The 26429-nt window shown below is 45.8% G+C and overlaps 1 protein-coding gene across 4 annotated transcripts in view; it reads left to right on the top strand.

The window, feature by feature from the left end:
* Positions 1-26429, top strand: part of LAMA1 (laminin subunit alpha 1) — a 211348-nt gene that overhangs the window by 53907 nt on the left and 131012 nt on the right. For 3 of the 4 annotated variants that reach the window (XM_074987418.1, XM_074987419.1, XM_074987420.1), the window contains exons 4-7: positions 19087-19329; positions 20862-21041; positions 24766-24855; positions 26039-26156. In XM_074987418.1, the coding sequence (XP_074843519.1) occupies positions 19087-19329; positions 20862-21041; positions 24766-24855; positions 26039-26156 (631 nt within the window). Of the gene's footprint in view, positions 1-19086; positions 19330-20861; positions 21042-24765; positions 24856-25673; positions 25705-26038; positions 26157-26429 lie in introns of those variants that run through there. The other variant, XM_074987421.1, reaches the window with a different exon arrangement.

The raw sequence follows: 26429 nt of genomic DNA, 5'->3' as shown, positions 1-26429 counted from the left end.
TGGTTATCACATGTGAATATTTAATAAAGGCTTATAAAATAATAGAATGGAGGATGCACTGCTTGGGATTGCTTGCTATGTACTTTGCACAATATTGTAATCCATCTTTCACAGAGCTGATAAATTATAGACTCCATGGCAATGTCTACACCAGAGAGTTTTGTTGACAAAACCCATGGAGCAGCCACATTATCAAGGTGTTCTGTCCACAGTAAATTGGCAGAATATGACACTTCTGTTAACAGCCTTCTGCTGTTCTCCCAGGTGGCAGAACACCTCTCTTGACAGAATCTGTCAACAGAAGGCAAGTGTGGACATTCTGGGGGGCCCTCTGTCGACAGACAGGGCTTCTGGAACATCGGACAGCCCTGGCTGCTGTACTTCAGGGTGGTCGTTCTGTCGAGAGAGTGTCCAGGCAGTCTGGCTGCTCTGTCAACAGAGTGGCTCGACAGAGCAATCTGCTTTTGTGTGTGGCTGCAATATGTCGACAGAAGTTTCGTTGGCAGATCTCTTCTGACAGTAACTTCTGTCAACAATTGCTGTCGTGTAGCAATATAGTAGTACACAGTGTAGTGTAGTATATAGCCTAGTATTAGACCCTGGATGAGAACCTCTCAGCTGATGTAAATTGTGGTCTCTCCACTGAGGTCAGATGATGTGAGCAGAGGATTGCTACCATGTGTCCCTTGGGTTCTTCTGTCTGGAAGTTTCATGAAACAGAAATAAAAGTCAATAATAATCCATCTTACACCTAGGTTTGTGCAGCCCAGACACAGATGGGCAGAACAGCAGCTTGTCAGATGTCAGTTAAAATAAGAGTGCTGACTAATACCATGCTTAGTTTGCTCTTTAGGTCTTTTTCCTTTAGAATCTCTTTTCTATGTGTAGAAAAAGTTTACCACTTTGTAAGGCTAGCCCAGTGGGGGAGGGTGTACTTTGGCAGCTTCACTATACAACATGGACCATAAAAACTACATATGAAGTACTGTGGCGTATCTCTCAGCCTGCCTGGGCCAGAGGTATGGTGCTTTAGTTGTCATCACTAGATATATACATATGTATGTCAAGAATGAAAGATTGTGGAAGAAGGATGAACAGTGAAATGCTGCAGTGGTATATCAGATATTAGGATTTGATTTATGATTTGTTGCTCCCGTTTCTGCAAGTGGCCAAATGCATTGTTTCAAATTAAGAGAGAAAACGCACCTTTATGTGCAATCCTGGTCACTTTTGACTAATTATGTAATAGTAAAGCTATCAATTAAATGCCATCAATGTATTTTGCATTGCTGAGATTGGTTTATGTCTGGATTGTACACAGAGCTATGAAAACCAGTTTTGCATATTACTGTTTATTATGGCTCATATTTTGAAATCTGTTTTCAAGAGTTTTAGGTGCCTTTGAAAACCCCACTTTTACTGAATTAAAACATAATAAGCAGGCCCCTGTCAGCACTGGGGGCCCCCATTGTGCTGGGTGCAATGCAAACATGAAAGAGAGTAATTGCTGCAGAGACCTGTTTCTGAATTAAAAGTAAATCCCAATGCTCTAGTACAGGCTTGGGTATCAAGATGTCAAAATATCTAAGATTTTGATAAATGAATTACTCATAAATATTTAACGTATTCGAAATTACTATGGAGAAGTTGGCAAACCATTAATTTGTGGTTTTTGCCATTGATAAAGGAAATATAATATAATACTTGTATTATAATAATACATATATAATTCATTTTTTCAGTAAGTGATTTAGGTAGGGCCAGATGCCTACCTGACATAAATTGTCATTTGCCTGTTGAATGCAATAGAGCAATGCCAGTTTACATAAGTTGAAGATCTGTCTCAAAAACTGGGTCTACACTACAGAGTTCTGTTGACAGAATACAGTAGTTTTCCCAGCAGTTCTGTCTTGACCATACGAGGTTTAGCACCTCAGTCGACAGATTCTATCGACAAAAAAAAATAGTGTAGATGCTTCGGGAGGGTCTGGGGGGTGAGTGGGGCTCTGTCGACAGAGAGGGCTTCCGGATCACTGGGCTGCTCTGTTTGCAGAGCTGTTTGCAGGGCTGTTCTGTTGACAGAGGGCTGGGCAGTCTAGCTGCTCTCTGTCGAGAGAGGGTGTTGATAGGGGGATCCTGTATTAGGTGTGGACATGTTCTGTGGACAGAGGTTTTGTTGGGAAATATCTGTCGACAGAATTCTGTAGTGTAGGCAATGGTAAAATCTTTGTTCCTTTATTAAAACTGGTACTTTGTTGAAATCGACTAAAGGATCAAGTTCAGAAAACAAAGCTAGCTCAGAAATTTAGAATCTCTTGGCTTAAGATTAGAACCTGCTGTAATGTCACTTTAATGCCTCTGAATAAAAACCAGAAAGTACTTCTTCATGTGTTTCTGGGTTTCTAATAGGAGACTGAAAAAATCATTGTTCCTGAAACAAACATTGAAGAGTACAGGCTGATGCTAAGAATAGCCCCCAACACTTTTTAAAAGTTAGCATGAATTTAGTTGAGTTTTTTTTTTTTTTTTTGCAAGTTAAGATCTTAAGCAAACAGACTTTTTCTGTAGCAATGCTTAGTTGTACTTGCCGTACTGAATGACATCCATTACAAAGGAATAACATTAGTTGCCCTTTGTATATGTTTTAACCCCAAGCCTTGTCGAGCAATTTTAAAAAGCACACTCTTCTCTTTCCTAACCTGCCTTTTTTGGAGTTTTAAAGCATGTTTTTGATGCTTTTACCCTGGAGGGAAGATTCAGAAGAAATTATTAAGAGTAGTAGGAACTGGTGTGAAAAATCAAGTGTATTCTTCAGGGCTCTTTTATAGGGCAGTCTTGTACATCATGTGGTAGGCACAGTAGGATTCTGCTGTGGTTTTCGCAGGCAATACATTAAGACCATGAGATCCTGAAATCCAGTAAAGTGTTTTATCCGGTAATATTCACTTTTTGAGAGTGAAATGGCATGAACTGGTGGGTTTGGATTAGGGTGTGAATTTGATCTTTCCAACTAGCTCCTAGAAACTGGCATTTCTAGTTGAACTCTCTAGACATTTGGGGACATCAGCATTGCCCAGGTTAGGTTAACCTTTTATATTAGTCTTTCATTTCTTGTCAGTGGGGCTCAATTGTTTGTGGTTACAGAGTAAATGGGTCTCTTCCCGTAGCAGTCTCTATTTATGCAAATCAAAAAACTACTGCACAACCACAAGTTTCTTTGCAAGAGAAGCCTGGGACTAAACTTGCAGCAATAGGAGCAGATCAGGATTTTAGAGAAGTGGCAAAAATCTGTGGAGGAAGTGTGAATAGCATCTGCTGCATTGGCTATTGCCAGTCCAATTAGTCTCTCACTCTCTCGAACAGTGGCATGTGCAGGATTGCTTGAGGAATGTGAGGGGTGTTCACTTTTTATTTAAATATGGTAATAATTCTGTTTTAATAATGAAAATTCTGGATCATTGTTTTTAGGGAAACAAATAGCACCAACAGTTGCTGGCACTTTTGAAGAATTCTAAACCAGTGGCTCAGGAACAATATTTAGGGTGGGGGTGCTGCGCTGTGGCCCCCCCTCCCCCAGCTTATCACATCTGTGCCCCTTACCAACCCTGGCTGGGGCCACAGCTGGGAGTCACTGCAGGGCTTCAGGCAGGGAGGCAGCAGTGGAGCCTGCAGAGCTGATGGCCGGATGCCACAGACAGCAGGGCTGGTGACCAGGACCCCTGGAGCTGGCATCTGAGAACACTGGGTACCAGAGGGGCTCCAGTGCATGACCTGGCTGCTGGGAGCCCTGGTGCACGGTGCAAAATAGAATCCGAGAATCCTAGGTCTGGGAGAAACCTAAGGAGGTCATCAAGTCCAGCTCCCTGCCCAAGAAAGGGTCAACCCTAATTAAATCTTCCCAGCCAGGACTTCGTCAAACTGGGACTTAAAAACGTCTAGGGAAGGAGATTCTACCACCTCTCTCGGTAACACGTTCCAATGCTTCACCGCTCTCCTGGTAAAATAGTTTCTTCTTCGAGTGTCCCCGTGGGTGCTCCACGTTAGGTGTCGGGCTCGCCCTGGTGCTGCAGGTCGGATCTTCCAAGCAGTTTCTGCCGGACCGCGCATGCGCCGGTGTGCGCCGCTCCCTTGCGCGCTCCTGGCCACGTGCGCGATCCGGTCCCCGCCAGTTCCTCTTTAACTGCCATCGCTGCAGACGGAATCCGCTCAGGCTACGGCCAGAGTTAGAGTATTTAACATTTTTAATTGTTTTAAAGTTTCTTCAGTCTTAGATTAAGTTAGTCGGTTGTTGTTTTCAAAAAAAAAAAAAAAAAACAAAGAAAGGAAGGGAATTCACAGCTTCCAATCCTAGAAACAAGCGGAGCACCGGAGGCCAGGAGCCTAGGGCCATTAGCCCTCCTGCCGCGGCAGGCTTTATCCAAGAGGGGAACAAGCACAGAGAAGGTGCTAAGTACCCTATTAACAACTCAAAGACTCACCACAATGTCCTCTTCAGGATTCAAGAAGTGTGAGTCGTGCTGCGAGGCGATGCCAGCTTCTGATGGGCACAGTCAGTGTATAAGGTGCTTGGGGGAATCCCATGTCACTCAGAAATGTTCCTTCTGCGCCAAGTTAACAGCCAGAGCAAGGAAGGACAGGGAAATGCGGCTGAAAATGCTGCTGTTCGACAAGGCCCTCCAGCCAGACGTGCGGGAGCGGCCGCAGCAGGAGGGACCCTCCGGGGCCCATAAAAGGAAAGCCGCGTCCCTAACCCCATCAGCGCAAAAACGGAGGAAAGTCTCCCCAACCCGATCCCTGCCGGCAGCAACAGCGAGCGGGACGGGTGGAGCGCACAGCCCCCAGCCGCAGCTACAGCTGATCGGCGGCAGCACGGAGACGCACGTGGCGGAGGTTCAGCCTCCGATGATCAAACAGCTGCCCCGCACCGCGGGCAGGGCGGCGGCCAAGCAAGTGCCGGAACCGGCGGCACCGCTAACAGCGGCACCGACCCCCGGGGAACCGGCGGCGCAGAGCGCGCAGGCACGCAACCTGCAGGCACTGGGGGAGACCGCCCACGCGGCACCGCTGAGGAGCGTGCCGAGCGCGGTGCAGACTACGGGGCCGAGACCCCGACGCGTCAGGGGGCGGAGCCACCCCCACAGGGGAGGGGAAAGGCAGCACAGAAAACATGGCACCGCAGTCCCTCTCCAGACAGGGCTGCAGAGCTGCTTTCTCTGAGCCCTCTGCTCGTGCTGCGGACTCCAACGAGAAGGCAGGGGTCACCCCTCGCCTATCCGGAGCCCCCATCTCCATTTCTACAGCCAGCCTCCCCATGGTTTGGACTACCTTCGCCCTTCTTGGGCTTCGAGCCACTTGAGTAGTATCACAAATCGGTCTCTCCAGTGTCCCATGTCTCCAGAAGATCTCGCTCCCCCAGACGTAGGGGGTATGCACCAAGGGAGTGGTCCAGGTCACCGTCCCAGGAGCAGTGCCCGTGTTGCCATGGTCGCCCCTAACATGTGGGGCATAGACACCATAGGCATACTACCAGGGACAGATCCCCACAGACGGTCCCGTATCCCCAAGGGCAATCACGAACGGGGACAGAGACTCAGATATCTCAGGGGGAGTTGGTTCTGGAACCCCGGGATTTTCCCTCACAAGCTTCTAGCGAGCGGATGTACCACCGTCAACAGGACCCGGAGGGGTCCAGAGAGGCGTACCCTAGCGGTTCCTCGCTGTTCTCCGCAGATGAGGCTACGGCCCCTGGGGACGTCCATCCTCCGGACGATCTCAAATAGTTCCAAGAGCTGTTGAAAAGGGTGGCCTTCACGCAAGGCATCCAGACAGCAGAGGTGCAAGAGAAGCACCATAAGCTCCTTAAAAATCTGAGACCTCCGGCCTCCTCTAAAATAGCCATACCGCTTGACGAAGCAATCTTGGAGTCCGCCACCACGATATGGCAGACCCCTGCGACTATTCCGCCTGTCCATAAGAGAGCGGACAAGAAATACTTCGTGCCGGCGAAGGGCATGGAGTTCCTATTCAGCCACCCGCAACCAAATTCTCTGGTGGTAGAATCGTCTCAACAGAGATCAAAAACGTCTCAGTTCAAAACAGGGGAACGGACAAAGATGCCAAGAAGCTAGAGCTGTTCGGCAGAAAGGTCTACTCCTCCTCCACTCTACTGTTGAGAATGGCGAATTACGCAGCGCATCTAGCGAACCACAGTTTCGACAACTACTCCAGGTTAACCTCCCTCATGGACTCGCTTCCAGAGGACAAGAAGCCGATGCTCAAGGCTATCGTGCAAGAAGGCTACGTGGCCTCGAGGACAGGAGTTCAGATCGCCCTGGATGTTGCGGACACAGCAGCACGCTCAACAGCTATGGCAGCGGTAATGCGAAGGGAGTCCTGGCTCCAAACATCGGGTATACCGAGGGATCTGCAGGCGGAGATCGTCGATCTCCCCTTCGACACGCAGAAGCTGTTTGCTGAATCAACTGACTCGGTCCTTCATTCCAGTAAAGACTCAAGAGCCACTCTTAGGACCTTGGGGATCTACACCCCTCCATACAGAAAGAAGAAGTACTACCCTCAGCAAAGACGGTACCAGTATCAGCCACAGCATCCCCAGTACCACAGGGGTTACGAGCATGGGCGACATCAACAGCATCAACAATATAGAACTCCCAGGCGACGTTCCCAACAGAGCCGTGCATCCTCGGGGCAAGGCCAAAGGCCACAAGTTTGACACACAGATCCAGGGCTGTGCCATCACTACCATCGCACAAGGTCATCCGAAGCTGTTATTCCACCATCGCCTCCGACCATTCTACGACCAGTGGCAAAGGATCACCACAGATAAATGGGTGCTGGAGATCATAGCCACGGAGTACGCGATTCCCTTCCAGTCGCTCCCACCGCCACGACCTCCACCCAGGCCCCACCTGCAGGATGCCTCCCACGAAGCGAGACTCAAGCAGGAGGTAGACCATCTTATGTTCACAGGGGCAGTGGAAAGAGTGCCAGAGCAACTGCAAGGGAAAGGGTTCTACTCCAGATACTTCCTCACGGAGAAAAAGACAGGAGGCTGGAGGCCCATCTTAGATCTTCGAGGCCTCAACCAGTACTTGCGCAAGGAACGCTTTCGGATGATCACAATCGCCTCCATCTTTACGGCACTGGACGATGGAGATTGGTTCACAGCCCTCAACTTACAAGACGCGTATTTTCACAAAACTATCCATCCGGCCCACCGATGATTCTTCCGGTTCATGGTAGGCAAAGAACATTTTCAATACAAGGTCCTACCGTTCAGCCTCTCCTCGGCCCCCAGAGTCTTCACCAAGACCGTGGCAGTTGTGTCAGCCTACCTGCACAGACAGGGGGTATTTATATTCCCATATCTGGACGACTGCCTACTCAAAGGGACCTCAAAGGAGGAGGTACTACGCATGATACGCATCACAGCAGGCACGTTCTCTTCACTCGGCCTGGTTATCAATCTGGCAAAATCAAAGATAGACCTCACACAGGACATAGAGTTCATAGGGACACGCATAAATTCTATTACAGCGAGAATGTATCTACCAGAGACACGCTTTCAGGCCATCGGCTCCCTCATGCAAGTCATCACTTTCAGCCCTATGGTGCCGGTTCTGACGTGCTGAGAGCTGCTGGGCCACATGGCAGCAGCGACGTTCATAGTACAGAACGCCAGGTTACACATGCGCAGCATGCAGCACTGGCTGGCGAGCGTCTACAAACCGGCAGTACACACCGTTCACAGGGTGGTGTCGCCCACGACAGAGGTGCGCAAATCCCTGCAATGGTGGGTAAACCCCAAGAACATGCTAACAGGGGTACCCTTCCACCAACCACAAGTATCGGTTTTTCTTACTACAGATGCCTCCCACATTGGGTGGGGAGCACACATGGGCGAAGAGGTGACACAAGGACTGTGGTCCTCCACGGAACAGTCACTGCACATAAATATACTGGAGCTCAGAGCAGTGTTCAATGCCTGCAGACACGTTCGAGACCATATACAAGGCAAAGTAGTCGGGATCAGTACAGACAATACCTCCACCATGTTTTATATAAATCGGCAAGGAGGAGCTCGGTCCCGTGTCTTATGTGCGGAAGCAGTCCGGTTGTGGAACTGGTGCGTCGCCAACAATATAACCTTGAAAGCCTCGTACTTAACAGGCGCTCACAATGTGAAGGCAGACCAGCTGAGCAGGCGTTTCTCACTCACACACGAGTGGCAGATCCGTCCCGATCTGCTACGACCGATTTTTCACGCATGGGGCTTTCCCCAGATAGACCTGTTTGCCAGTCAACACAACAAGAAGTGCCCACGATACTGCTCCAGGGCAGGACTGGGACGGGAGTCTCTGGGGGATGCATTCGCGATCTCCTGGAGGGGCCCCCTGCTTTACGCTTTTCCTCCCACAGTGCTGATCCACAAAGTCTTGCAGAAAGCCAGGAGGGAAGGAGCCCGAATGATCCTGATAGTGCCAACGTGGGATCGACAGCAATGGTTCCCCCTACTCCTGCGCATGTCGGACCGTCCACCGATGCCCCTCCCGGTGGCGCCGGATCTGCTTATGCAAGCCCAGGGGTCCATAGTGCATCCGCACCCGCAAGGCCTGCCACTACAAGCGTGGTTAATCCATGGCTCAGCTCCCTAGAGAGCACATGTACGGAGGAAGTGCAACAAGTCCTAGAAAGTAGCAGAAGGGCTTCCACCAGGAAGACCTACAAGCAGAAATGGACTCGCTTCACGGCATGGTGTTCTACCAAACAGTTAGCCCCCCTTTCGGTGCCTATACCTGTAATATTAGAGTATTTACTGGACCTCAAGAGAGGAGGACTCTCACTATCCTCGTTAAAGGTCCACCTTGCTGCCATTTCGGCGTTCAGACACGAAGAGGAAGGGCACACGGTGTTCGCCCATCCCATGGTTACCAGGTTCCTCAAAGGGTTGGTAAACCTATACCCCCCTCAGAAGCCGCTTCCACCTTCGTGGAACTTGGACCTGGTGCTTAATGCGCTAACGGGACCACCGTTCGAGCCTTTAGCCACGGTTTCCCTCCGCCTCCTTACGATAAAGACGACCTTCCTTCTTGCAATCACGTCAGGTTGCAGGGTGAGCGAGCTTGCGGCAGTTATGGCAACGCCACCCTGCACAGTATTTTCCAAGGAGGTGGTAACCATATGGCTGCATCCAGCCTTTGTTCCTAAAGTTTCTTCAGAGTTTCATATTAACGAACCTATTGTTTTACCTTCGTTTTATCCAAAGCCTCATAACTCTAACAAAGAGTCGCGCCTACACCTCCTGGACGTGAGGAGGGCGCTAGCCTTCTATATAGACAGGACGAAGTCCTTCCGGAAAACGGATAGACTCCTAGTCTCTCTCGCTCCCAAATCGAAAGGAGAAGGTCTCTGTTTGCAGAGAATCTCGAAGCACATTGTATCCTGCATAAAAATGTGCTACGAACTCAAAAAGACTCCTTTACTGGCCACGCCCAGGGGTCACTCCACTAGGGCGGTGGCAGCATCAACAGCCTTTTTCAAGGGCGTTGCGTTAAAAGACATTTGCAGAGCGGCGACCTGGTCATCCTATGACACCTTCGCCAAGCACTACGCCCTTCACAGGGTATTCCAAGAGGATACCCATCTCTCGACAGCGGTCCTCTCGGGGACAAGCTGCACATGATCTGATTACCCACCTCCTATCTTGGGTTACTGCTGGGTAGTCACCTAACGTGGAGCACCCACGGGGACACTCGAAGAAGAAAGAGAAGTTACTCACCGTAGTAACGATGGTTCTTCGAGATGTGTCCCCGTGGGTGCTCCACCACCCACCCATCCTCCCCGCTTCGGATCTATGTTTAGTGTTTTTCAGGAGCATCCAAGGCGGTTGGTCAAGGAACTGGCGGGGACCGGATCGCGCTCGCGGCCAGGAGCACGCAAGGGAGCGGCTCGCACCGGCGCATGTGCGGTCCGGCAGAAACTGCTTGGAAGATCCGACCTGCGGCGCCGGGGCATGCCCGACACCTATCGTGGAGCACCCACCGGGACACATCTCGAAGAACCACCGTTACTACGGTGAGTAACTTCTCTTTTTTGTAATATCCTAGCTAGACCTCCACCACTGTAACTTGACAATAGGTCCATGTTCTGCCATCCACAACTAATGCAACATCCCTCCACCACTCTATTTCCCATGTCTATCCACCAAACAAACCAGAATTAAGCGAGAAGGTCTTTATGGCTTCTTGCATCTACAGGCTTGTGACTCTTTAATAAGAGGTTATTTGTTTGCTTTAGCTTCCCCTTTTTACCCTTGTAGTCTAGTTACAAAGTCTAATTAAAATGCGCAAATGATTAGCTCTCCCATCACAGCTGTGCAAACTAGTTTATCATGAATAGTAATGAAAGCTCATCACCGAATAAATCATTTTGTTAGTCTTTAAAGTGCTACATTTCTGCTGCTTTGTTTTGTTAGTTTATCATGAGACATATATAGGGAAGCTTGTAAATCACCAGCAGGGGTGTTAACCTACAGTTAATGCAATAAAAATCTTGCTGGAAAATGTTCTCAGAATTGTATAAAATCAGTTTCACTACAGAGTTTGCAGTAGAGCATCCACTCAGGTTTGGAGTGGACAGAGCTGGGGTTTGAAGAGGCTCGAGTCAGAGGTTTCACAAGCCCCTGGATGCTGAGGTTCTGCTGGGATGGCACCACACACAGTTACAAATACTGAAGACAGATAACTTGTCCGTGTGTGCTTCATTCATACTTCTCCTTGGCAGCACAGCCTCTGTAGGAACTGGATGTCTGATGACAGCTCAGTAGCAGATGGATCTATATTAATTCTCAGGCATATATCAAAGCAGGGTGGAAATCTGGCTGGTAGTGCAAAGTTTGGGCAATCTGTTGATCCATATTTAACTTGAGAAACTTGTGTAGTCTCATCATCATGAATTCCCCATTGAGGGGCAGCCACAGATTTTCAGCAAGGGGCAAACGATGCTGTGGTGGTAGTCTCTTTCCATGCAGACATGGGGAACAGGGGCATTCATGCCCATGCTTACCATATTTTTAAAAGGAAAGATATATAAATATCAAGATGGTATAAAATGTCAGTTTCATGTTGCATTCTATTACCATATTGGATAAAAATATTTCTCATTAAGAATTCAGTTAAAAATCTGTTTTTGTAAAGTGGCCAGCTGGTGCTTCATGTCCTATGTTCACCAATGAAGACACAAAATATAGGTGAGGGCTGGGCAGGGGACGGGTCACAGAACTGTGTGTTTAGGTCACTGTTTCTTAAACTATGTTTGGTGTTATTTTGTGAACAACTTTGTTTTGTGAACAACGTGCAGATGTGTCGTGTGTCTGACACTGATGGTATATATTTTCAGTTAAAACCAGGTACAGTGTTACTTCTTCACTGCTATGATACCTGATCAAATAATTTCCTTTTGTTTTTGCTGTGTATCTTGATGTATGTTTGGTTTTTTTTTTTTTGGTCTGACAGTTTTTTTTAAGACAATTTTCATAGGTGTTCTGTGTAAAAAGTATTATTTGGTGATCCATGGTCTCAAAAAGTTTAAGGAACACTTATTTAGGTGGTATGTCTTCCCATGGAGTGGAATACATTCACTCCAATGGAGAAAGATCAGAAGATGATAGTTGCTTTATGCATAGTTGACTAAGCATAAGCTACTGCATTTTCAAAACTGTCCAAATGTTTTGGATTGGAGGGGTAGCCGTGTTAGTCTGGATCTGTAACAGCAACAAAGGGTCCTGTGGTACCTTATAGACTTACAGAAAAGTTTTGAGCGTGAGCATGTGCATCTGATGAAGTGAGTCTGTGCTCATGAAAGCTCATGCTCAAGACTTTTCTGTTAGTCTATAAGGTGCCACAGGACCCTTCGTTGCTGTTACAAATGTTTTGGGGTACTTCAGTTTTTAAATGCCTAGTTTTGGATGCCTTGGGCCTGATTTTCAAAGGTGTTATACATCCTAGGCGCTAACTGGCATCAACTTGGGCTTCTGGATACTAAGGCTTCTGAAAATCGGGCCTTTGATGTCTCAAGTATGGCACCAAAAATCAGCTGCCAATTTTCAAAATTTTGACTCTTAAATGACATGCACTTTAGTAGAGTGAATAATGTGAGTTCATAACCCCTGTGAAAATTCCTTTGTTTGATGGAAACAGCACACGTGACTTGAGATTCAAAATAGATTAAACTTACGTGTTCTCATGATATAGTTTATTTTCATTCCCATAGCAGTAACTGCAGTTAGTGTGTGACGAAGGGTGAATTGTTGTTCTTACTTGTTGAAACTGGATTTAAAAGTAGCTGCGTCAGCTGCAGTTTGGCAAGACTATAACAGCACTAAAAAAAACCCCTCTGTAATCAAAAGTAGCCCATTTGTTGTTCAGCCAACTGTAATAAGCAAAGAGGCAGTCCTTGGTTGACTAAAGCCAACAATGGGGTACAAAGTAGAGTTCAAATAAAGAAAAAAATGTCCTTTAAAGTGAATGTCCTTTTTTAAAGTAACAAACAAATTTGGGGTCCAATCTACAGCCTTTACATGTGGGAGCAATTTAATTGACTTCAAAGGATAAATCAACTCTCTAGATAAGTCCACTAAAACTTTTGCAATAAAAAACAGAGAATTCATATTCAGGGACTTGTACTTTACTCTTGGAAATAAATGTCAGACCTCCCATGGACTTCAGTTGGAGCAGACAAGGGCTTAAGTCAGGAGTGGGGAACTAAATCAGTGTAAGAACTGTCCTCCGGCCCAGAACCCCCCATGTTCCTGGCCCCAGACCTCCCCACATCCCAACTCTGATCCTGTCCCCTTTCCTACCCAGACTCCCACAACAACCCCTTCCTGTGCTCTTTCCTCCATTTTTGTTCCCACCCAAGGCCCCCAGAAGAGATAATCTGGCTTTGGGGAAGCCCTGAACCTCACTCCCTCATTCCCTGCTTCTGCACCCCTCTGCCCTTGGTGCTGAAGCATGAGCAGGGGCCACATCAGTGAGGGTTTTTGTTTTGTGTGTCTTGGGGGGGTGAGAGGGGTTGTGGTTTTTGATCCAGGTTCCGCTCAGTTTCCATTCTCCTCCATGCTGAAAGGAGATGCTCGCACGTGATTTTCACTGAAGAAGCTTGTGGGTAGCAAATAACTTTTTTCGCAACGGGCTGACTCTTGGCTGCCACCACTGACTGGAGCTGCGACGCCCACCAGCGCTATGCCCACCACTCACAGGGAGCCAGGGAATTGACCATCGCTGCTGCACCGATCAGCTTCCCAGCTCTTCTGAGGGGTGGGCAGCCCGGAGCCAGCTCCCCGCCACTCAGAGTCACGTTAACCCGAGATTCATGCAACTTTTGTGTGCATATCTCAGGGTTCTACTATACTTTGTCCAAGAGATGGCAGTGTTGAAAAGCAGTTTTCTTTGGTTGCTCATATGTTGATTTAAAAATGTGTTTATTTCTGTCTAACTGGGGCTTGGTAACATATATAGCACATTAAACTATTGTCTCATCAACCTTCAAAGCTTTCATTTAGGCATTAATGCATTTAGGCTGTATTCTAGAGTGGATGGTGGAAGTGCTGTAGTGGGGTGGAACTAAAAGGGAGGTACTTAGTGAGCCTGGCTGATGGAGCACTTCCTTTGGAGCTGTTAACCATCTGCACACATGAGCTGTAAGGCTCCTGTAACTTGTACTGGTGACTGGCTTGATTGGCTTCTGGCAGCCCTCAGGACTGAGAGATGCAAAGGTGGTATAAAGGCACCTCTGCCTCCAATCTCCTTGCTCTCAAGAGTGCTGAATGTTGCTTTAATGCACCTGAGTATTAAGTATTGAGCATTAAGTATAAACCTGTAAGAAATAGTTCAAACAGATTTTACATCTTACAGGACTTGACATTCTTAATCAGGATAGCGGCATGGTTCCTTATGTGCATTGCTTGTCTTGTATTATACAATCTTACTTACTTACCTTTCGGTGGTTCTGCTTAGAGAAGGATACTGGTGAAATATCTGCAGATGTACCATGGGATGAACATGTTGTAAAGGGGATGCTCAGAAGAAGATCCTCCAAACAGGGCTTTAAAAACTGAGCCCAATGCAGACACTTATTACTGAGTGGATTAGTATCACCAGACACATTTAAAATAACTGTTTCCTGTCTGCACATGCTCAGAAGAGTTCACTGTAGACAGTGGATATCACAAAAGAACAGAGAGAAATATATCTAGCTATTCCTAAGGTACTATGGATCCAAATAAATAAATAATAAAATTAAATGACTATTCTTCCTCGAGTGTCCCCGTGGGTGCTCCACGATAGGTGTCGGGCTCGCCCCGGCGCCGCAGGTCGGATCTTTTCAGTAGTTTCTGCTGGACCGCGCATGCGCCGGTGCGCGCCACTCCCTTGCGCACTCCCGGCTGTGTGCGCGATCCGGTCCCCGCCAGTTCCTCTTTAACCGCCATCGGCTGCAGACGGAATCCACTCAGGCTACAGCCAGAGTTAGCGTATTTAATGTTTTTAAAGTGTTTAGAGCTTCTTTTTCAGTCTTTAGCTTAAGTTAGCTTGTTATTGTTTTCAAAAAAAAAAAAAAAAAGAAACACCATAAGCTCCTTAAAAACCTGAGACCTCCGGCCTCTTCCAAAATAGCTATTCCGCTGATGAAGCAATCATGGAGTCTGCCACCACAATATGGCAGACCCCTGCGTCCACTCCGCCTATAAACAATTGAGCGGATAAGAAGTACTTCGTCCCGATGAAGGGCATGGAGTTCCTGTTCAGCCACCTGCAACCAAATTCTCTGGTGGTGGAATCGTCTCAACAGAGGTCGAAAACTTCTCAGTACAAGACAGGGGGAACGGACAAGATGCCAAGAAACTAGAGTTGTTCGGCAGAAAGGTCTACTCCTCCTCTACCCTACTGTTGAGAATGGCGAATTACGCAGCGCATCTAGCGAACCATAATTTCAACAACTACTCCAGGCTGACTTCCCTCATGGTCTCGCTTCCAGAGGACACGAAGCCGGTGCTGAAGGCCATCGTGCAGGAAGGCTACGCAGCCTCGAGGACAGGAGTTCAGATCGCCCTAGACGTAGCAGATATGGCAGCATGCTCAACAGCTACGGCAGTGGTCATGAGCAGGGAGTCCTGGCTCCAGACATCGGGTATCCCGAGGGATCTGCAGGCAAAGATCATTGATCTCCCCTTTGACACGCAGAAGCTGTTTGCAGTATCAACCACAGCGTCCCCAGTACCACAGGGGCTACAAGCAAGGGCGACATCAACAGCACCAACAGTACAGAACTCCCAGGTGACGTTCTCAACAGAGCCGTGCGTCCTCGGGGCAGGGCCAAAGGCCACAAGTTTGACACACAGATCGAGGGCTGCACTATCACTACCATCACGCAATGTCATCCGAAGCGACTGTTCCACCATCGTCTCCGACCATTCTACGACCAGTGGCAAAAGATCACCACAGACAAATGGATACTGGAGATCATAGCCACGGGTTACACGATTCCCTTCCAGTCGCTCCCACCGCCATGACCTCCACCCAGACCCCACCTAAAGGACGCCTCCCACGAAGCGAGACTCAAGCAGGAGGTAGGATATCTTATGCTTATAGGGGCAGTGGAAAGAGTGCCGGAGCAACTCCGAGGGAAAGGGTTCTACTCAAGATACTTCCTCACAGAGAAAAAGACAGGAGGCTGGAGGCCCATCCCAGATCTTCGAGGCCTCAACCGGTACTTGCTCAAGCAACGCTTTCGGATGATCACAGTCGCCTCTATACTTACAGCACTGGACGATGGAGATTGGTTCGCAGCCCTCGACTTATAAGACGCGTATTTCCACATAACTATTCACCCGGCTCACAGGCGTTTTCTCCGGTTTATGGTAGGCAAAGAACTTTTTCAGTACAAGGTTCTGCTGTTCGGCCTCTCCTCGGCCCCCAGAGTCTTCATCAAGACCTTGGCAGTGGTGTCAGCCTGCCTGCACAGACAGCGGGTGTTTATATTCCCATATCTGGAAAAAAAAAAACAAAAAAAAAATGACTGCCTACTGAAAGGGGCCTCGAAGGAGGAGGTGCTTTGCATGATACGCGTCACAGCAGACACGTTCTCTTCGTTGAGCCTGGTCATCAATCTGGCAAGATCAAAGATAGACCCCGCACAGGACATAGAGTTCATAGGGGCACATATAAATTCCATCACAGCAAGGGTTTATCTACCAGATGCCCGCTTTCGTGCCATTGGTTCCCTCATTCAAGTCATCACCTTCAGCCCTACGGTTCCGGTTCTGACGTGCTTACAGCTGCTGGGCCACATGGCAGCAGCAACATTTGTGGTACAGAATGCCCGATTGCATAGGTGCAGCATGCAGCACTGGCTGGCGAGCGTCTACAAACCGGCAACACACACCGTCCACAGGGTGGTGTCGCCCACGACAGAGGTGCGCAGATCCCTGCAATGGTGGGTAAACCCCAAGAACATGCTAACAGGGGTGCCCTTTCACCAACCACAAATATCTGTTTTTCTCACTACCGACGCCTCCCACATAGGGTGGGGAGCACACATGGGCAAAAAGGTGACGCGAAGACTGTGGTCACTGCACATAAATATACTGGAGCTCAGAGCAGTGTTCAACACCTGCAAACACTTTCGAGACCATATACGAGGCAAATAGTCGGGATCAGTACAGACAATACCTCCACCATGTTTTATATAAATCGGCAAGGAGGAGCTCGGTCCCGTGCCTTATGTGCGGAAGCAGTCCGATTGTGGAACTGGTGCATCGCCAACAATATAACCTTGAAAGCCTCGTACTTACCAGGCGCTCGCAACGTGAAGGCAGACCAGCTGAGCAGGCGCTTCGCACTCACACACGAGTAGCAGATCCATTCCGATCTGCTACGACTGATTTTTCACGCATGAGGATTTCCCCAGATAGACCTGTTTGCCACTCAACACAACAAGAAGTGCCCACAATACTGCTCCAGGGCAGGACTGGGACAGGGGTCCCTGGGGGACGCATTCGCGATCTCGTGGAGGGGCCCCCTGCTCTACGCCTTTACTCCCACAATGCTTATCCACAAAGTCTTGCAGAAAGCCAGGAGAGAGAAAGCCCGAATGATCCTAGTAGTCCTAACTTGGGATCGACAGCAATGGTTCCCCTTACTCCTGCGCATGTCGGACCGTCCACCGATGCCCCTCCCGGTGGCACCGGATCTGCTTACGCAAGCCCAGGGGTCCATAGTGCATCCACACCCCCGAGGCCTGCGACTGCAAGCATGGTTAATCCATGGCTCAGCTCCCTAGAGAGCACGTGTATGGAGGGAGTGCAACAAGTCCTAGACAGTAGCAGGAGGACTTCCACCAGGAAGCCCTATAAGCAAAAATGGACTCGATTCACTGCATGGTGTTCTACCAAGCAATTAGCCCCCCTTGCTGCGCCTATACCTGTAATACTAGAGTATTTAGTGGACCTCAAGAGAGGCGGACTCTCCCTATCCTCGTTGAAGGTCCACCTTGCCGCTATATCGGCTTTCAGACATGAAGAGGAAGGGCACACGGTGTTCGCCCATCCCATGGTTACCAGGTTCCTCAAAGGGCTGGTAAACATATACCCCCCCTCGGAAACCGCTTCCACCTTCGTGGAGCTTGGACCTGGTGCTTAATGCGCTAACGGGACCACCGTTTGAACCCTTAGCCATGGTTTCCCTCCGTCTCCTTACGATAAAGACGACCTTCCTTCTTGCAATCACGTCAGGTTGCAGGGTGAGCGAGCTTGCGGCAGTTATGGCAACGCCACCCTGCACAGTAATTTCCAAGGAGGCGGTAACCTTACGGCTGCATCCAGCCTTTGTTCCCAAAGTTTCTTCAGAGTTTCATATTAACGAACCTATAGTTTTACCCTCGTTCATCCAAAGCCTCATAACTCCAACAAAGAGGTGCGCCTACACCTCCTGGACGTGAGGAGGGCGCTGGCTTTCTATATAGACAGGACTAAGTCCTTCCGGAAAATGGATACACTCCTAGTCTCTCTCGCTCCCAGGTCAAAAGGAGAAGGTCTCTCTTCGCAGAGAATGTTGAAGCATATCGTATCCTGCATAAAAATGTGCTACGAACTTAGAAAGACTCCTTTACTGGCCCCGCCTAGGGCTCACTCCACTGGGGCGGTGGCGGCATCAACAGCCTTTTTCAAGGGCATTGCGCTAAAAGACATTTGCAGAGCGGCGACCTGGTCATCCTATGACACCTTCGCCAAGCATTATGCCCTTCACAGTGTATTCCAAGAGGATACCCATCTCTCAACAGCGGTCCTCTCGGGGACAAGCTGCACATAAACCGATTACCCACCTCCTATCTTGGGTTACTGCTGGGTAGTCACCTATCGTGGAGCACCCACGGGGACACTCGAGGAAGAAAGAGAAGTTACTCACCGTAGTAACGATGGTTCTTCGAGATGTGTCCCCGTGGGTGCTCCACCACCCACCCATCCTCCCCGCTTCGGATCTCTGTTTAGTATTTTTCAGGAGCATCCGAGGCAGTTGGTCAAGGAACTGGTGGGGACTGGATCGCGCACGTGGCCGGGAGTGTGCAAGGGAGCAGCGCGCGCCAGCGCATACGCGGTCCGGCAGAAACTGCTGAAAAGATCCGACCTGCGGCGCCGGGGCGAGCCCGACACCTATCGTGGAGCACCCACGGGGACACATCTTGAAGAACCATCGTTACTACGGTGAGTAACTTCTCTTTATAGAATCCTTCAATAAACATGTCTTTTCTGTATTGGTCATGTGTTAGAATTTTACAGCACAGTGATTCTCACTTCCTGTAAAGTCTGTGAAAAATTGTGTAGTTTTTTGTCAAATATGTGCACTGAAAACTTTATTCACCGTCATTACTCGAAAATGTTATGGAATTCCCATGCAAAATCCATAATACTTCTTTAAAATGTTCATTCATTTCAGAATTAAATTGACCACCCACTGCTTGTTTTATATGGTAGGATCAAGTGTTAAAAGTTTCTGCCTGAATTTTGTTTAGGTCTTTCAAGTTGCTTATGTCATCATCAAAGCGGCTAATGCTCCCCGACCTGGAAACTGGATTTTGGAACATTCAGTGGATGGCACAGAGTTCAAGCCATGGCAGTACTATGCAATTAGTGACACAGAATGTTTAACTCGTTATAATGTAACACCAAGACTCGGCCCTCCTACTTACAAGAGAGATGATGAAGTGATCTGCACATCCTATTATTCCAGGCTAGTTCCATTAGAACATGGAGAGGTATGCTGTCTGGTTTTGCACTTTTGTCACTTCTGAGCATGAATGTGGACTAATTGCAAGCTTCAGACATCTTAAATTACACTTGTGCAGTTTGTGCCTTCCAACATTGTCAGGTGCTTTGGATTGTGATGATCCCTTTAATGATCGAATCTCAGTTTCATTACCAATATAGCAGTTTTAAAAAAAAGTTTGGAAAAAATACCTTTAGCTGTGCATAGTCTAGTTTATGATGACTTTGTAGTAGCTCTTCATTTAATCTGAAGATAGCTACTAATTATGAATTGCGTACTTCATCTTGAAAGAATAAAGCAAAGGGACTTTACGTAGGGCCAGGTGTTGAATTGAAAAAAGAACATCTCTTCTTTTGGAGCACCTGGTTTTGTAAGATAAAGCTGCAAATGCTGTCTGAAATGCCCTGCACAGCTGGAATGGGAAAACAAGCCCTGGCATTGTTTCAGGGACAGAGCATAATTAAAAGAGCCATGTATTGTGAAGGCTCACTGTTGATTGTTCTTTCTTTAATGAAGACTATTCATGGTACTTCTGTAATTTATTTCTGAACATAATGAAACGATGCATTAAAATTGGTGGTTAGTCTATTGTGAATGGCCTTCTTATGTGGTAGTATACCCAATCTGACCTGTGGAGGTTGCTAACAACCTTTTGTTTAGAAGATTTTTTTCTAGGTTAAAATAAATTGGAGTACACACAGCTCAGGATTGAAGTGTTATTAACATTACCTTTCTCAGATGTTAAATCACAATTTTGGCCCTCAGTGAAAGAAAACTTGATGAGTCTTGGATGCTTTTAAGTCAAGCTTATCTGAATCAAAAATTTATGATAGCACTGTCTGGAATGGGTGAAACTGGACACACTGCAAAACTTGAATGAGTAGGCTAGGTTATCAGAAAGCCCAAATAGTCACAAATTACAGACGTAACAGTTTTTGAAACATTATTTAAAATAGTTTCTGTTGGAACATTTTTACTGTAGTAGACAAAGCTTAACAGATAAATATAAGTGAAAATACAGGAGAAAAATCTTCTGTGTATGTGGAAATATACATATAAAATAGAACACACCTAATAAGCCAAATCAGTTATGAAAAAAACAAAGTACTTGTTTTACATTTTACCATATAAATCTTTACAAATGGCCCAAGAGATGTTCTGTGAGAGCTAAATTCTGTACTCTTTGCTCACCATCACCATGCCTCTTTTGTGTCTGTGATCAGAAGAGTCCTAGATCTAATAGATCCAAGTGACCCATAGATCCATAAGTGACCCATAGATATTAGGTTTTATGAGCTAGAAATGGTGGTTCCAGGAAGATGTGAGTCAAAAGTTAGAGAGTTAACATAACTAATATTGAAATTGTGGACAGAATACGCAATTGATTTGACATCTTTGTTGCGACATTGTACCCACTTATCTATTTTGGTTTTTGTATGGGTTTTGAAGTTCATAGAAGAATGTTTGTTATCATAACCATGTTATAATTAAGGATGTGATAAAGTCAGTTCTCCTTTCTAGATTCACACGTCATTGATCAATGGTAGACCTAGTGCCGATGATCCTTCACAAACACTATTGGAATTTACTTCTGCACGATACATACGTCTTCGCCTGCAACGCATTAGAACACTTAATGCCGACCTCATGACTCTTAGCCACCATGATCCTAAAGACCTTGATCCCATTGTTACCAGAAGGGTAAGCTGATCTTTCATATTCCTTTTTCACTACAGTGGACAGTAAAGTCTAAGTCCTGTCTGTCTTGATGAAGGCTTTGAAGCTCAACAGTCACATTAAGTAAGGTTTCTTGAGGTTGTTAAGTAAACATTGCCTTTTCTGTGATGTTACTACCAACTGTAAGCCTGCAGGGGACAGCTGTTCCAAAGAAAGACTTTTTCAATATTTTTCTTTAGATTAGTTGCCATTTAGCTACTAACCATGAGGTAATATTGTTAATATTTCATCTGCAAAGTTAAATTTGTGACTCTTTTGATGAAAAAGTCACTTTAGGCAAAAAGTAAATGTATGAGTTACTTTTCATGCTAGTGTGCAGTTATTCTTGCTGTGTTAAAACAAAAAGGCAGTCCAGTAGTACTTTAAAGACTAACGAAATAATTCATTAGGTGATGAGCTTTTGTAGGAAAGACCCACTTCTTCAGACCATAGCCATACCAGAACAGACTCAATATTTAAGGCACAGAGAACCAAAAATAGTAATCAAGGTTGACAAATCAGAAAAATATTATCAAGGTGAGCAAATAAGAGAGTAGAGGGGCAGAAGGTGTGGGGGAGAGTCAAGAATTAGATTAAGCCAAGTATGCAAAAGAGCCCCTATAATGACCTAAAATTCCCATCCTGGTTCAAACCATGTGTTAATGTGTCAAATTTGAATATAAAAGAGAGTTCAGCAGCTTCTCTTTCCAAAATGTGAAAATTCCTCTTCAGTAAGACACAAGCTTTCAGGTAATTAACAGAATGGCCCACTCCATTAAAATGGTGACTGACTGGTTTGTGGATCAGGAGTGTTTTTATGTCTGTTTTATGCCCATTAATTCTTTGTCTAAGAGAGTTTGAAGTCTGTCCAATATACAAAGCATCTGGGCATTATTGACACATAATGGCATATATGATGTTAGCTGAGGAACATGAGAATGTGCCTGTGATTCTGTGAATAACCTGGTTGGTCCAGTGATGGTATCTCCAGAATAGCTATGTGGACAAAGTTGGTAATGGGCTTTGTTGCAAGGAAAAGCTCCTGGACTGGTGTTCCTGTGGTATAGACTGTGGTTGTAGGTGAGAATCCTCATAAGGTTGGGAGGTTGTCTGTAGGAGAGAATAGGCCTGTCACCTAGGGCCTTCTGGAGTGTGGCATCCTGATTAAGGATAAGTTGTAGGTCTTTAATAATGGGTTAAAGTTGGGGTTGAGTTGGGGGCTGTAGGTAATGACCAACAGTGTTCTGTTCTTGGCTTTTTTGGGCATTTCTTGGAGTAGGTGGTCTCTGGCTATTCGTCTGTCTGGCCTTGTTGATTTGTTTTTTTATTTGTCCCGGTGGGTAATTCAGGTTTATGAATATTTGGTAAAGATCTTGTAGTTTTCGGTCTCTGTCAGTAGGATCAGAGCAAATGCAATTGTACCCAAAGGCTTGACTGTAAACAATGTATCTTGGTGTGTTAAGTATTTCTGCTGCTAATGTGTTGATACACGAAAAGTATTACTGGAAACTGGTAATTTGGTGTGAATTACCGTGTTGCTAAAGTATTTAAAAATCTTATTATTCTTAATTCTGGTAGACATAAAATTCTTTGTATGTTCCTTTGTTTCCTATTCAATTTTCTACTGTTACTAACTTCTGATTTATGTGCATTTCTTTCAGCATTCCCTTCTATTTGTTTTCCATCTAAAACGGCTCAGTGTTCTTTACCCAGCACAGCCTTTCCCCTAAGCTGTGAGACTGTGATTCTTTGTGCATGTACAGGTTGAACATCTCAATCCAGCACCTGGGGACCTGACCAGCGCTGAACGAGAGAATTTGCTGGCCCACAAGAAGTCAGTATTATCTAGCAGCATTACAAACACTTCCACTGCTTACTGGGCTCTTAGACAGCAGTTAGGGGTAAATGACAGATAAATAACAGTACAGAGCACTGAGAGCCAGGACTGGTGGCTGCAAACAAACTTTATGTAACCATGGGAAACTTGTCCCCACCCATGATAAGTGGCCAGTCCAGCTAACTAAAGTCATGCTGGATTATGGATATTGCTGGACAAGCATGTGCTGGATTAGAGAAGTTCAATTTGTAGTGAAGTATTCTTAAATGATTCTCAATTATCCTTCACATTTTTCTGATTAAATGCTTCCTCCCAGCTGATCTGGCTCATAGTTGTTTTCATCTTTGAAATTGGTCCTGTTAAAGCACAGAGTATATATTTGACTTGTCAGGACATTACAGATGTTCTCAAGTCACATTCCTTGTACCTAAGCGGCCATAATTTTTAGCTTTGTAATCTGTTCTTTTTTATTTGATAGGATAACATCTAACCTAGCATTCTGTCCTGTTGGCTACAATACTTTGAATTAGGAAATTTCATTTACAATGTTTAGACGTTCCAAGGATGTTTAGTACTTGGAGCAGCTTGAGACCTCCAGCATGTATCACTCCAGTTAACATCCCCAGCGATCACACAGAGGCAGTTATTCCGTTCCCTAGTGTTGTTCGTAGCGGACACCAACTAATATCCTGCCTTGTCTTTCAGCTGTTATAATATTGATCTATAACCATTCACCGTCATTTTCTTTTCGACTTATCAGTGACTTAAACAGATAACGCTCTGCTACCTCTCACTCTCTTTGGCCCATTTAATTTTAACCAGCTTGTAACTGTTGATTTTAACATACCAGTTGTGCAAACAGCCCCTAGGTTTCAAGTAATACCAGTTAGCTCATACTGAAGGCCATAAATTAGCAATTCCAGTTCCTCTTGTTGATAACCCCAGCTTTTAGCATTTGATATATAGGCAATGGACTACAGGTATACTGTTTCCTTAGTTTAAGACAGAGTGTCTGTTTAAGAAGAGTCACTCAGGACTTTCTCCAGCCCAGACCAAAGAAAAAGAAAAGGAGCAAGTTTTCTCCAGCTCCCTTCAGTGAATCAAAACAAACAAGAAAACCCCCTGTGAGTAAACTTGTCTGTACACACAGATCAACTGCTGTGCTTGTCCCAGACTGGAATGTCTTGAGCTCTTTCCCCAGAGCTCTCGGAGCTTGTTCACAATCCTGTGAAGTGCCTGCCAGCTCTCCTTGTGCTGGATCTGTAATTGAACTCAGCTGCATCACATCCTGCCTCTTTCTTGTCCTGAACATTACTCCGTTCCCTGCATTCCAGATGCACAGCATCTGGTACTTTGCTGTCCTACTCTTCCTTAAGATAAACATTTGAATAGAGCAAAACTAGCAGCACAGAGCTAACGTAAGGGGAAGTTCATTAGCAGATTTTGAATAAAAGTGGAAATCCCCAGTTTTGAGAACTTTCAAATTGAAGCTAGGATCTCCCTTAATTAAAATTCAACCCTTCAGGTTGCTACCCAGAAAACATTCTTTTATGTCATGTGAGATCTCATATGGCAAAAGTGGATGTTCTGGCTAAGACACAAGTATATATCACCAACTGAAATAAGGGAGTTGGGCATGCATATTCAAAATCAGAATTTGTCCCTTAATTTATATAAGACCACAGGGGAAAAGATCTACAATTTTGCCAAATCGCAGGCTTGCTCAGGTTGCAGATACTCAATGTTGTTAAATTGTCTGGAACATATCTATTCTTAACTGAATACAGTATTGAAGTTTTATTGTCCAGTGGAATTTAAGAGAAACCTGACATATTTCCAACTCAATCCCTTTTCAACTTTACTTTTGTCCAGTATTACTATTCAGTAAAGGATATCTCTGTTGGGGGTATGTGTATCTGCTATGGCCATGCTCGAAGCTGCCCATTGGATGAAACCACAAAGGTATGTTCTCATTATTTTTATTTTACAAAACAGCTGTTTGAATAGAAAATTTAGTTCTTTGCACAGAGTGAGGAAGATATTGTGGGGAAAATCCAAAGGAACATATACTTGAATTGTCCCATTGCAATCAGAGTGCATATTAGTGCTATTAAAGTTAGGCACATACTTATGTACTGTGCTGCAATGAGGCCTGAAAGCTTGATCCTGCAAAGTGTAAGGCACTTTACGCATGTGAGCAGTCTCATGTGATTTTGATGGGAACACGCACATGAGTAAAATTAGGCAAGTGCTTAAATCTTTGCAGGATCGATTCCTCCATGCTTGATCATTTTAGTACTTTGTGGGTGGAACTGTCATTGACTTCAATGGGAAGGGCATGAAAACAGTGCTTACAGAATCCAGCCTCAGGTGCATATAAAGAAGGACACTCCACTTAATAGCTTTCCATGGCTGCGTTTGAACAAATGAGAAGCAGAATTACCCTCTGGGGCTGTGCTTTTGTTGAATATTCTCTGCATAAAATATGCAGTTCTGGACTTTTCCCTTTTATCATCATCTTCCACTTACTTTTTGAAATGGCTGGATAACCACATGTGTTGAATATCAACAGAGAAATGTTAATTGGGAAGATTACTTCATAAATGAACTTAAGGTTTCTTTCAGTAATACAATGACAATGCATATGCTACAGGCCAAATTCTGCAATTTTTACTCTTGCTGAATTCTGTACAACTATTTCGGCGAATAATGGAATGTAAAATCAGGCCCATAATATGTGCTTTTATTTTTCATTTTGTCTCCTTGCTGTAATTTTTCTCCCTTCCCTACCTAAACACACATGTTTTTCAGGTAATGCACTTTGTTTGGAAGTCAACTTTTTTTTGTCTTTATAGCCTAAATTTAAAAACGCTTTGGGGTATTGCAAAAGCACTGAACACCTGAACCTGTAGCTCCCTCATGGCAGAGTAGTCCCATGTGCTCCACTAGGATATATGTCTGACTATTGGCTTCTGACAACAGTAAAGGTAGCAAGATTTGGTTCTAGCATGTCTATGTAATTGCAAAGTAATTGTGATGTTCAAAAATCTGTAGTAGAGTAGATTTGATATTAGTCACTTAGTTGGGTTTTCAAGACCTTGGTAAATTACCTATTATTTCATTTTTACAATTTTTTTTTTTTTAGAAACTCCAGTGTCAGTGTGAACACAATACATGTGGAGAGAGCTGTAATGAGTGTTGCCCTGGTTACCATCAGAATCCATGGAGACCAGGAACCATTTCTTCTGGCAACAAATGTGAGAGTAAGTAGAGATTAAACCTCTTGTCCGGCACCCTTGGGACCTGACTGGTGCTGAACAAGAGAATTTGCTGGCCTGTAGGAGGTAAATATTGTCTAGCACATTAACAACACTTCTGCTGCTTATGGGGCTCTTAGAAGACATTTAGGGGTAAATTAGAGCTAAATAACAGCATAGAACACTAAGAGCCAGGACTCGTGGCTGGAAACAAATTTTATGTTACCACAGGAAAATTGGCCACACTCATGATAAGTGGTCCTCTGGCTAACTAAAATC

This window comes from Carettochelys insculpta, chromosome 2 (assembly GCF_033958435.1).
Source record: "Carettochelys insculpta isolate YL-2023 chromosome 2, ASM3395843v1, whole genome shotgun sequence".
Classification (NCBI taxonomy): Eukaryota; Metazoa; Chordata; order Testudines; family Carettochelyidae; genus Carettochelys; species Carettochelys insculpta.
This window is presented reverse-complemented; position numbering and strand designations above follow the sequence as displayed.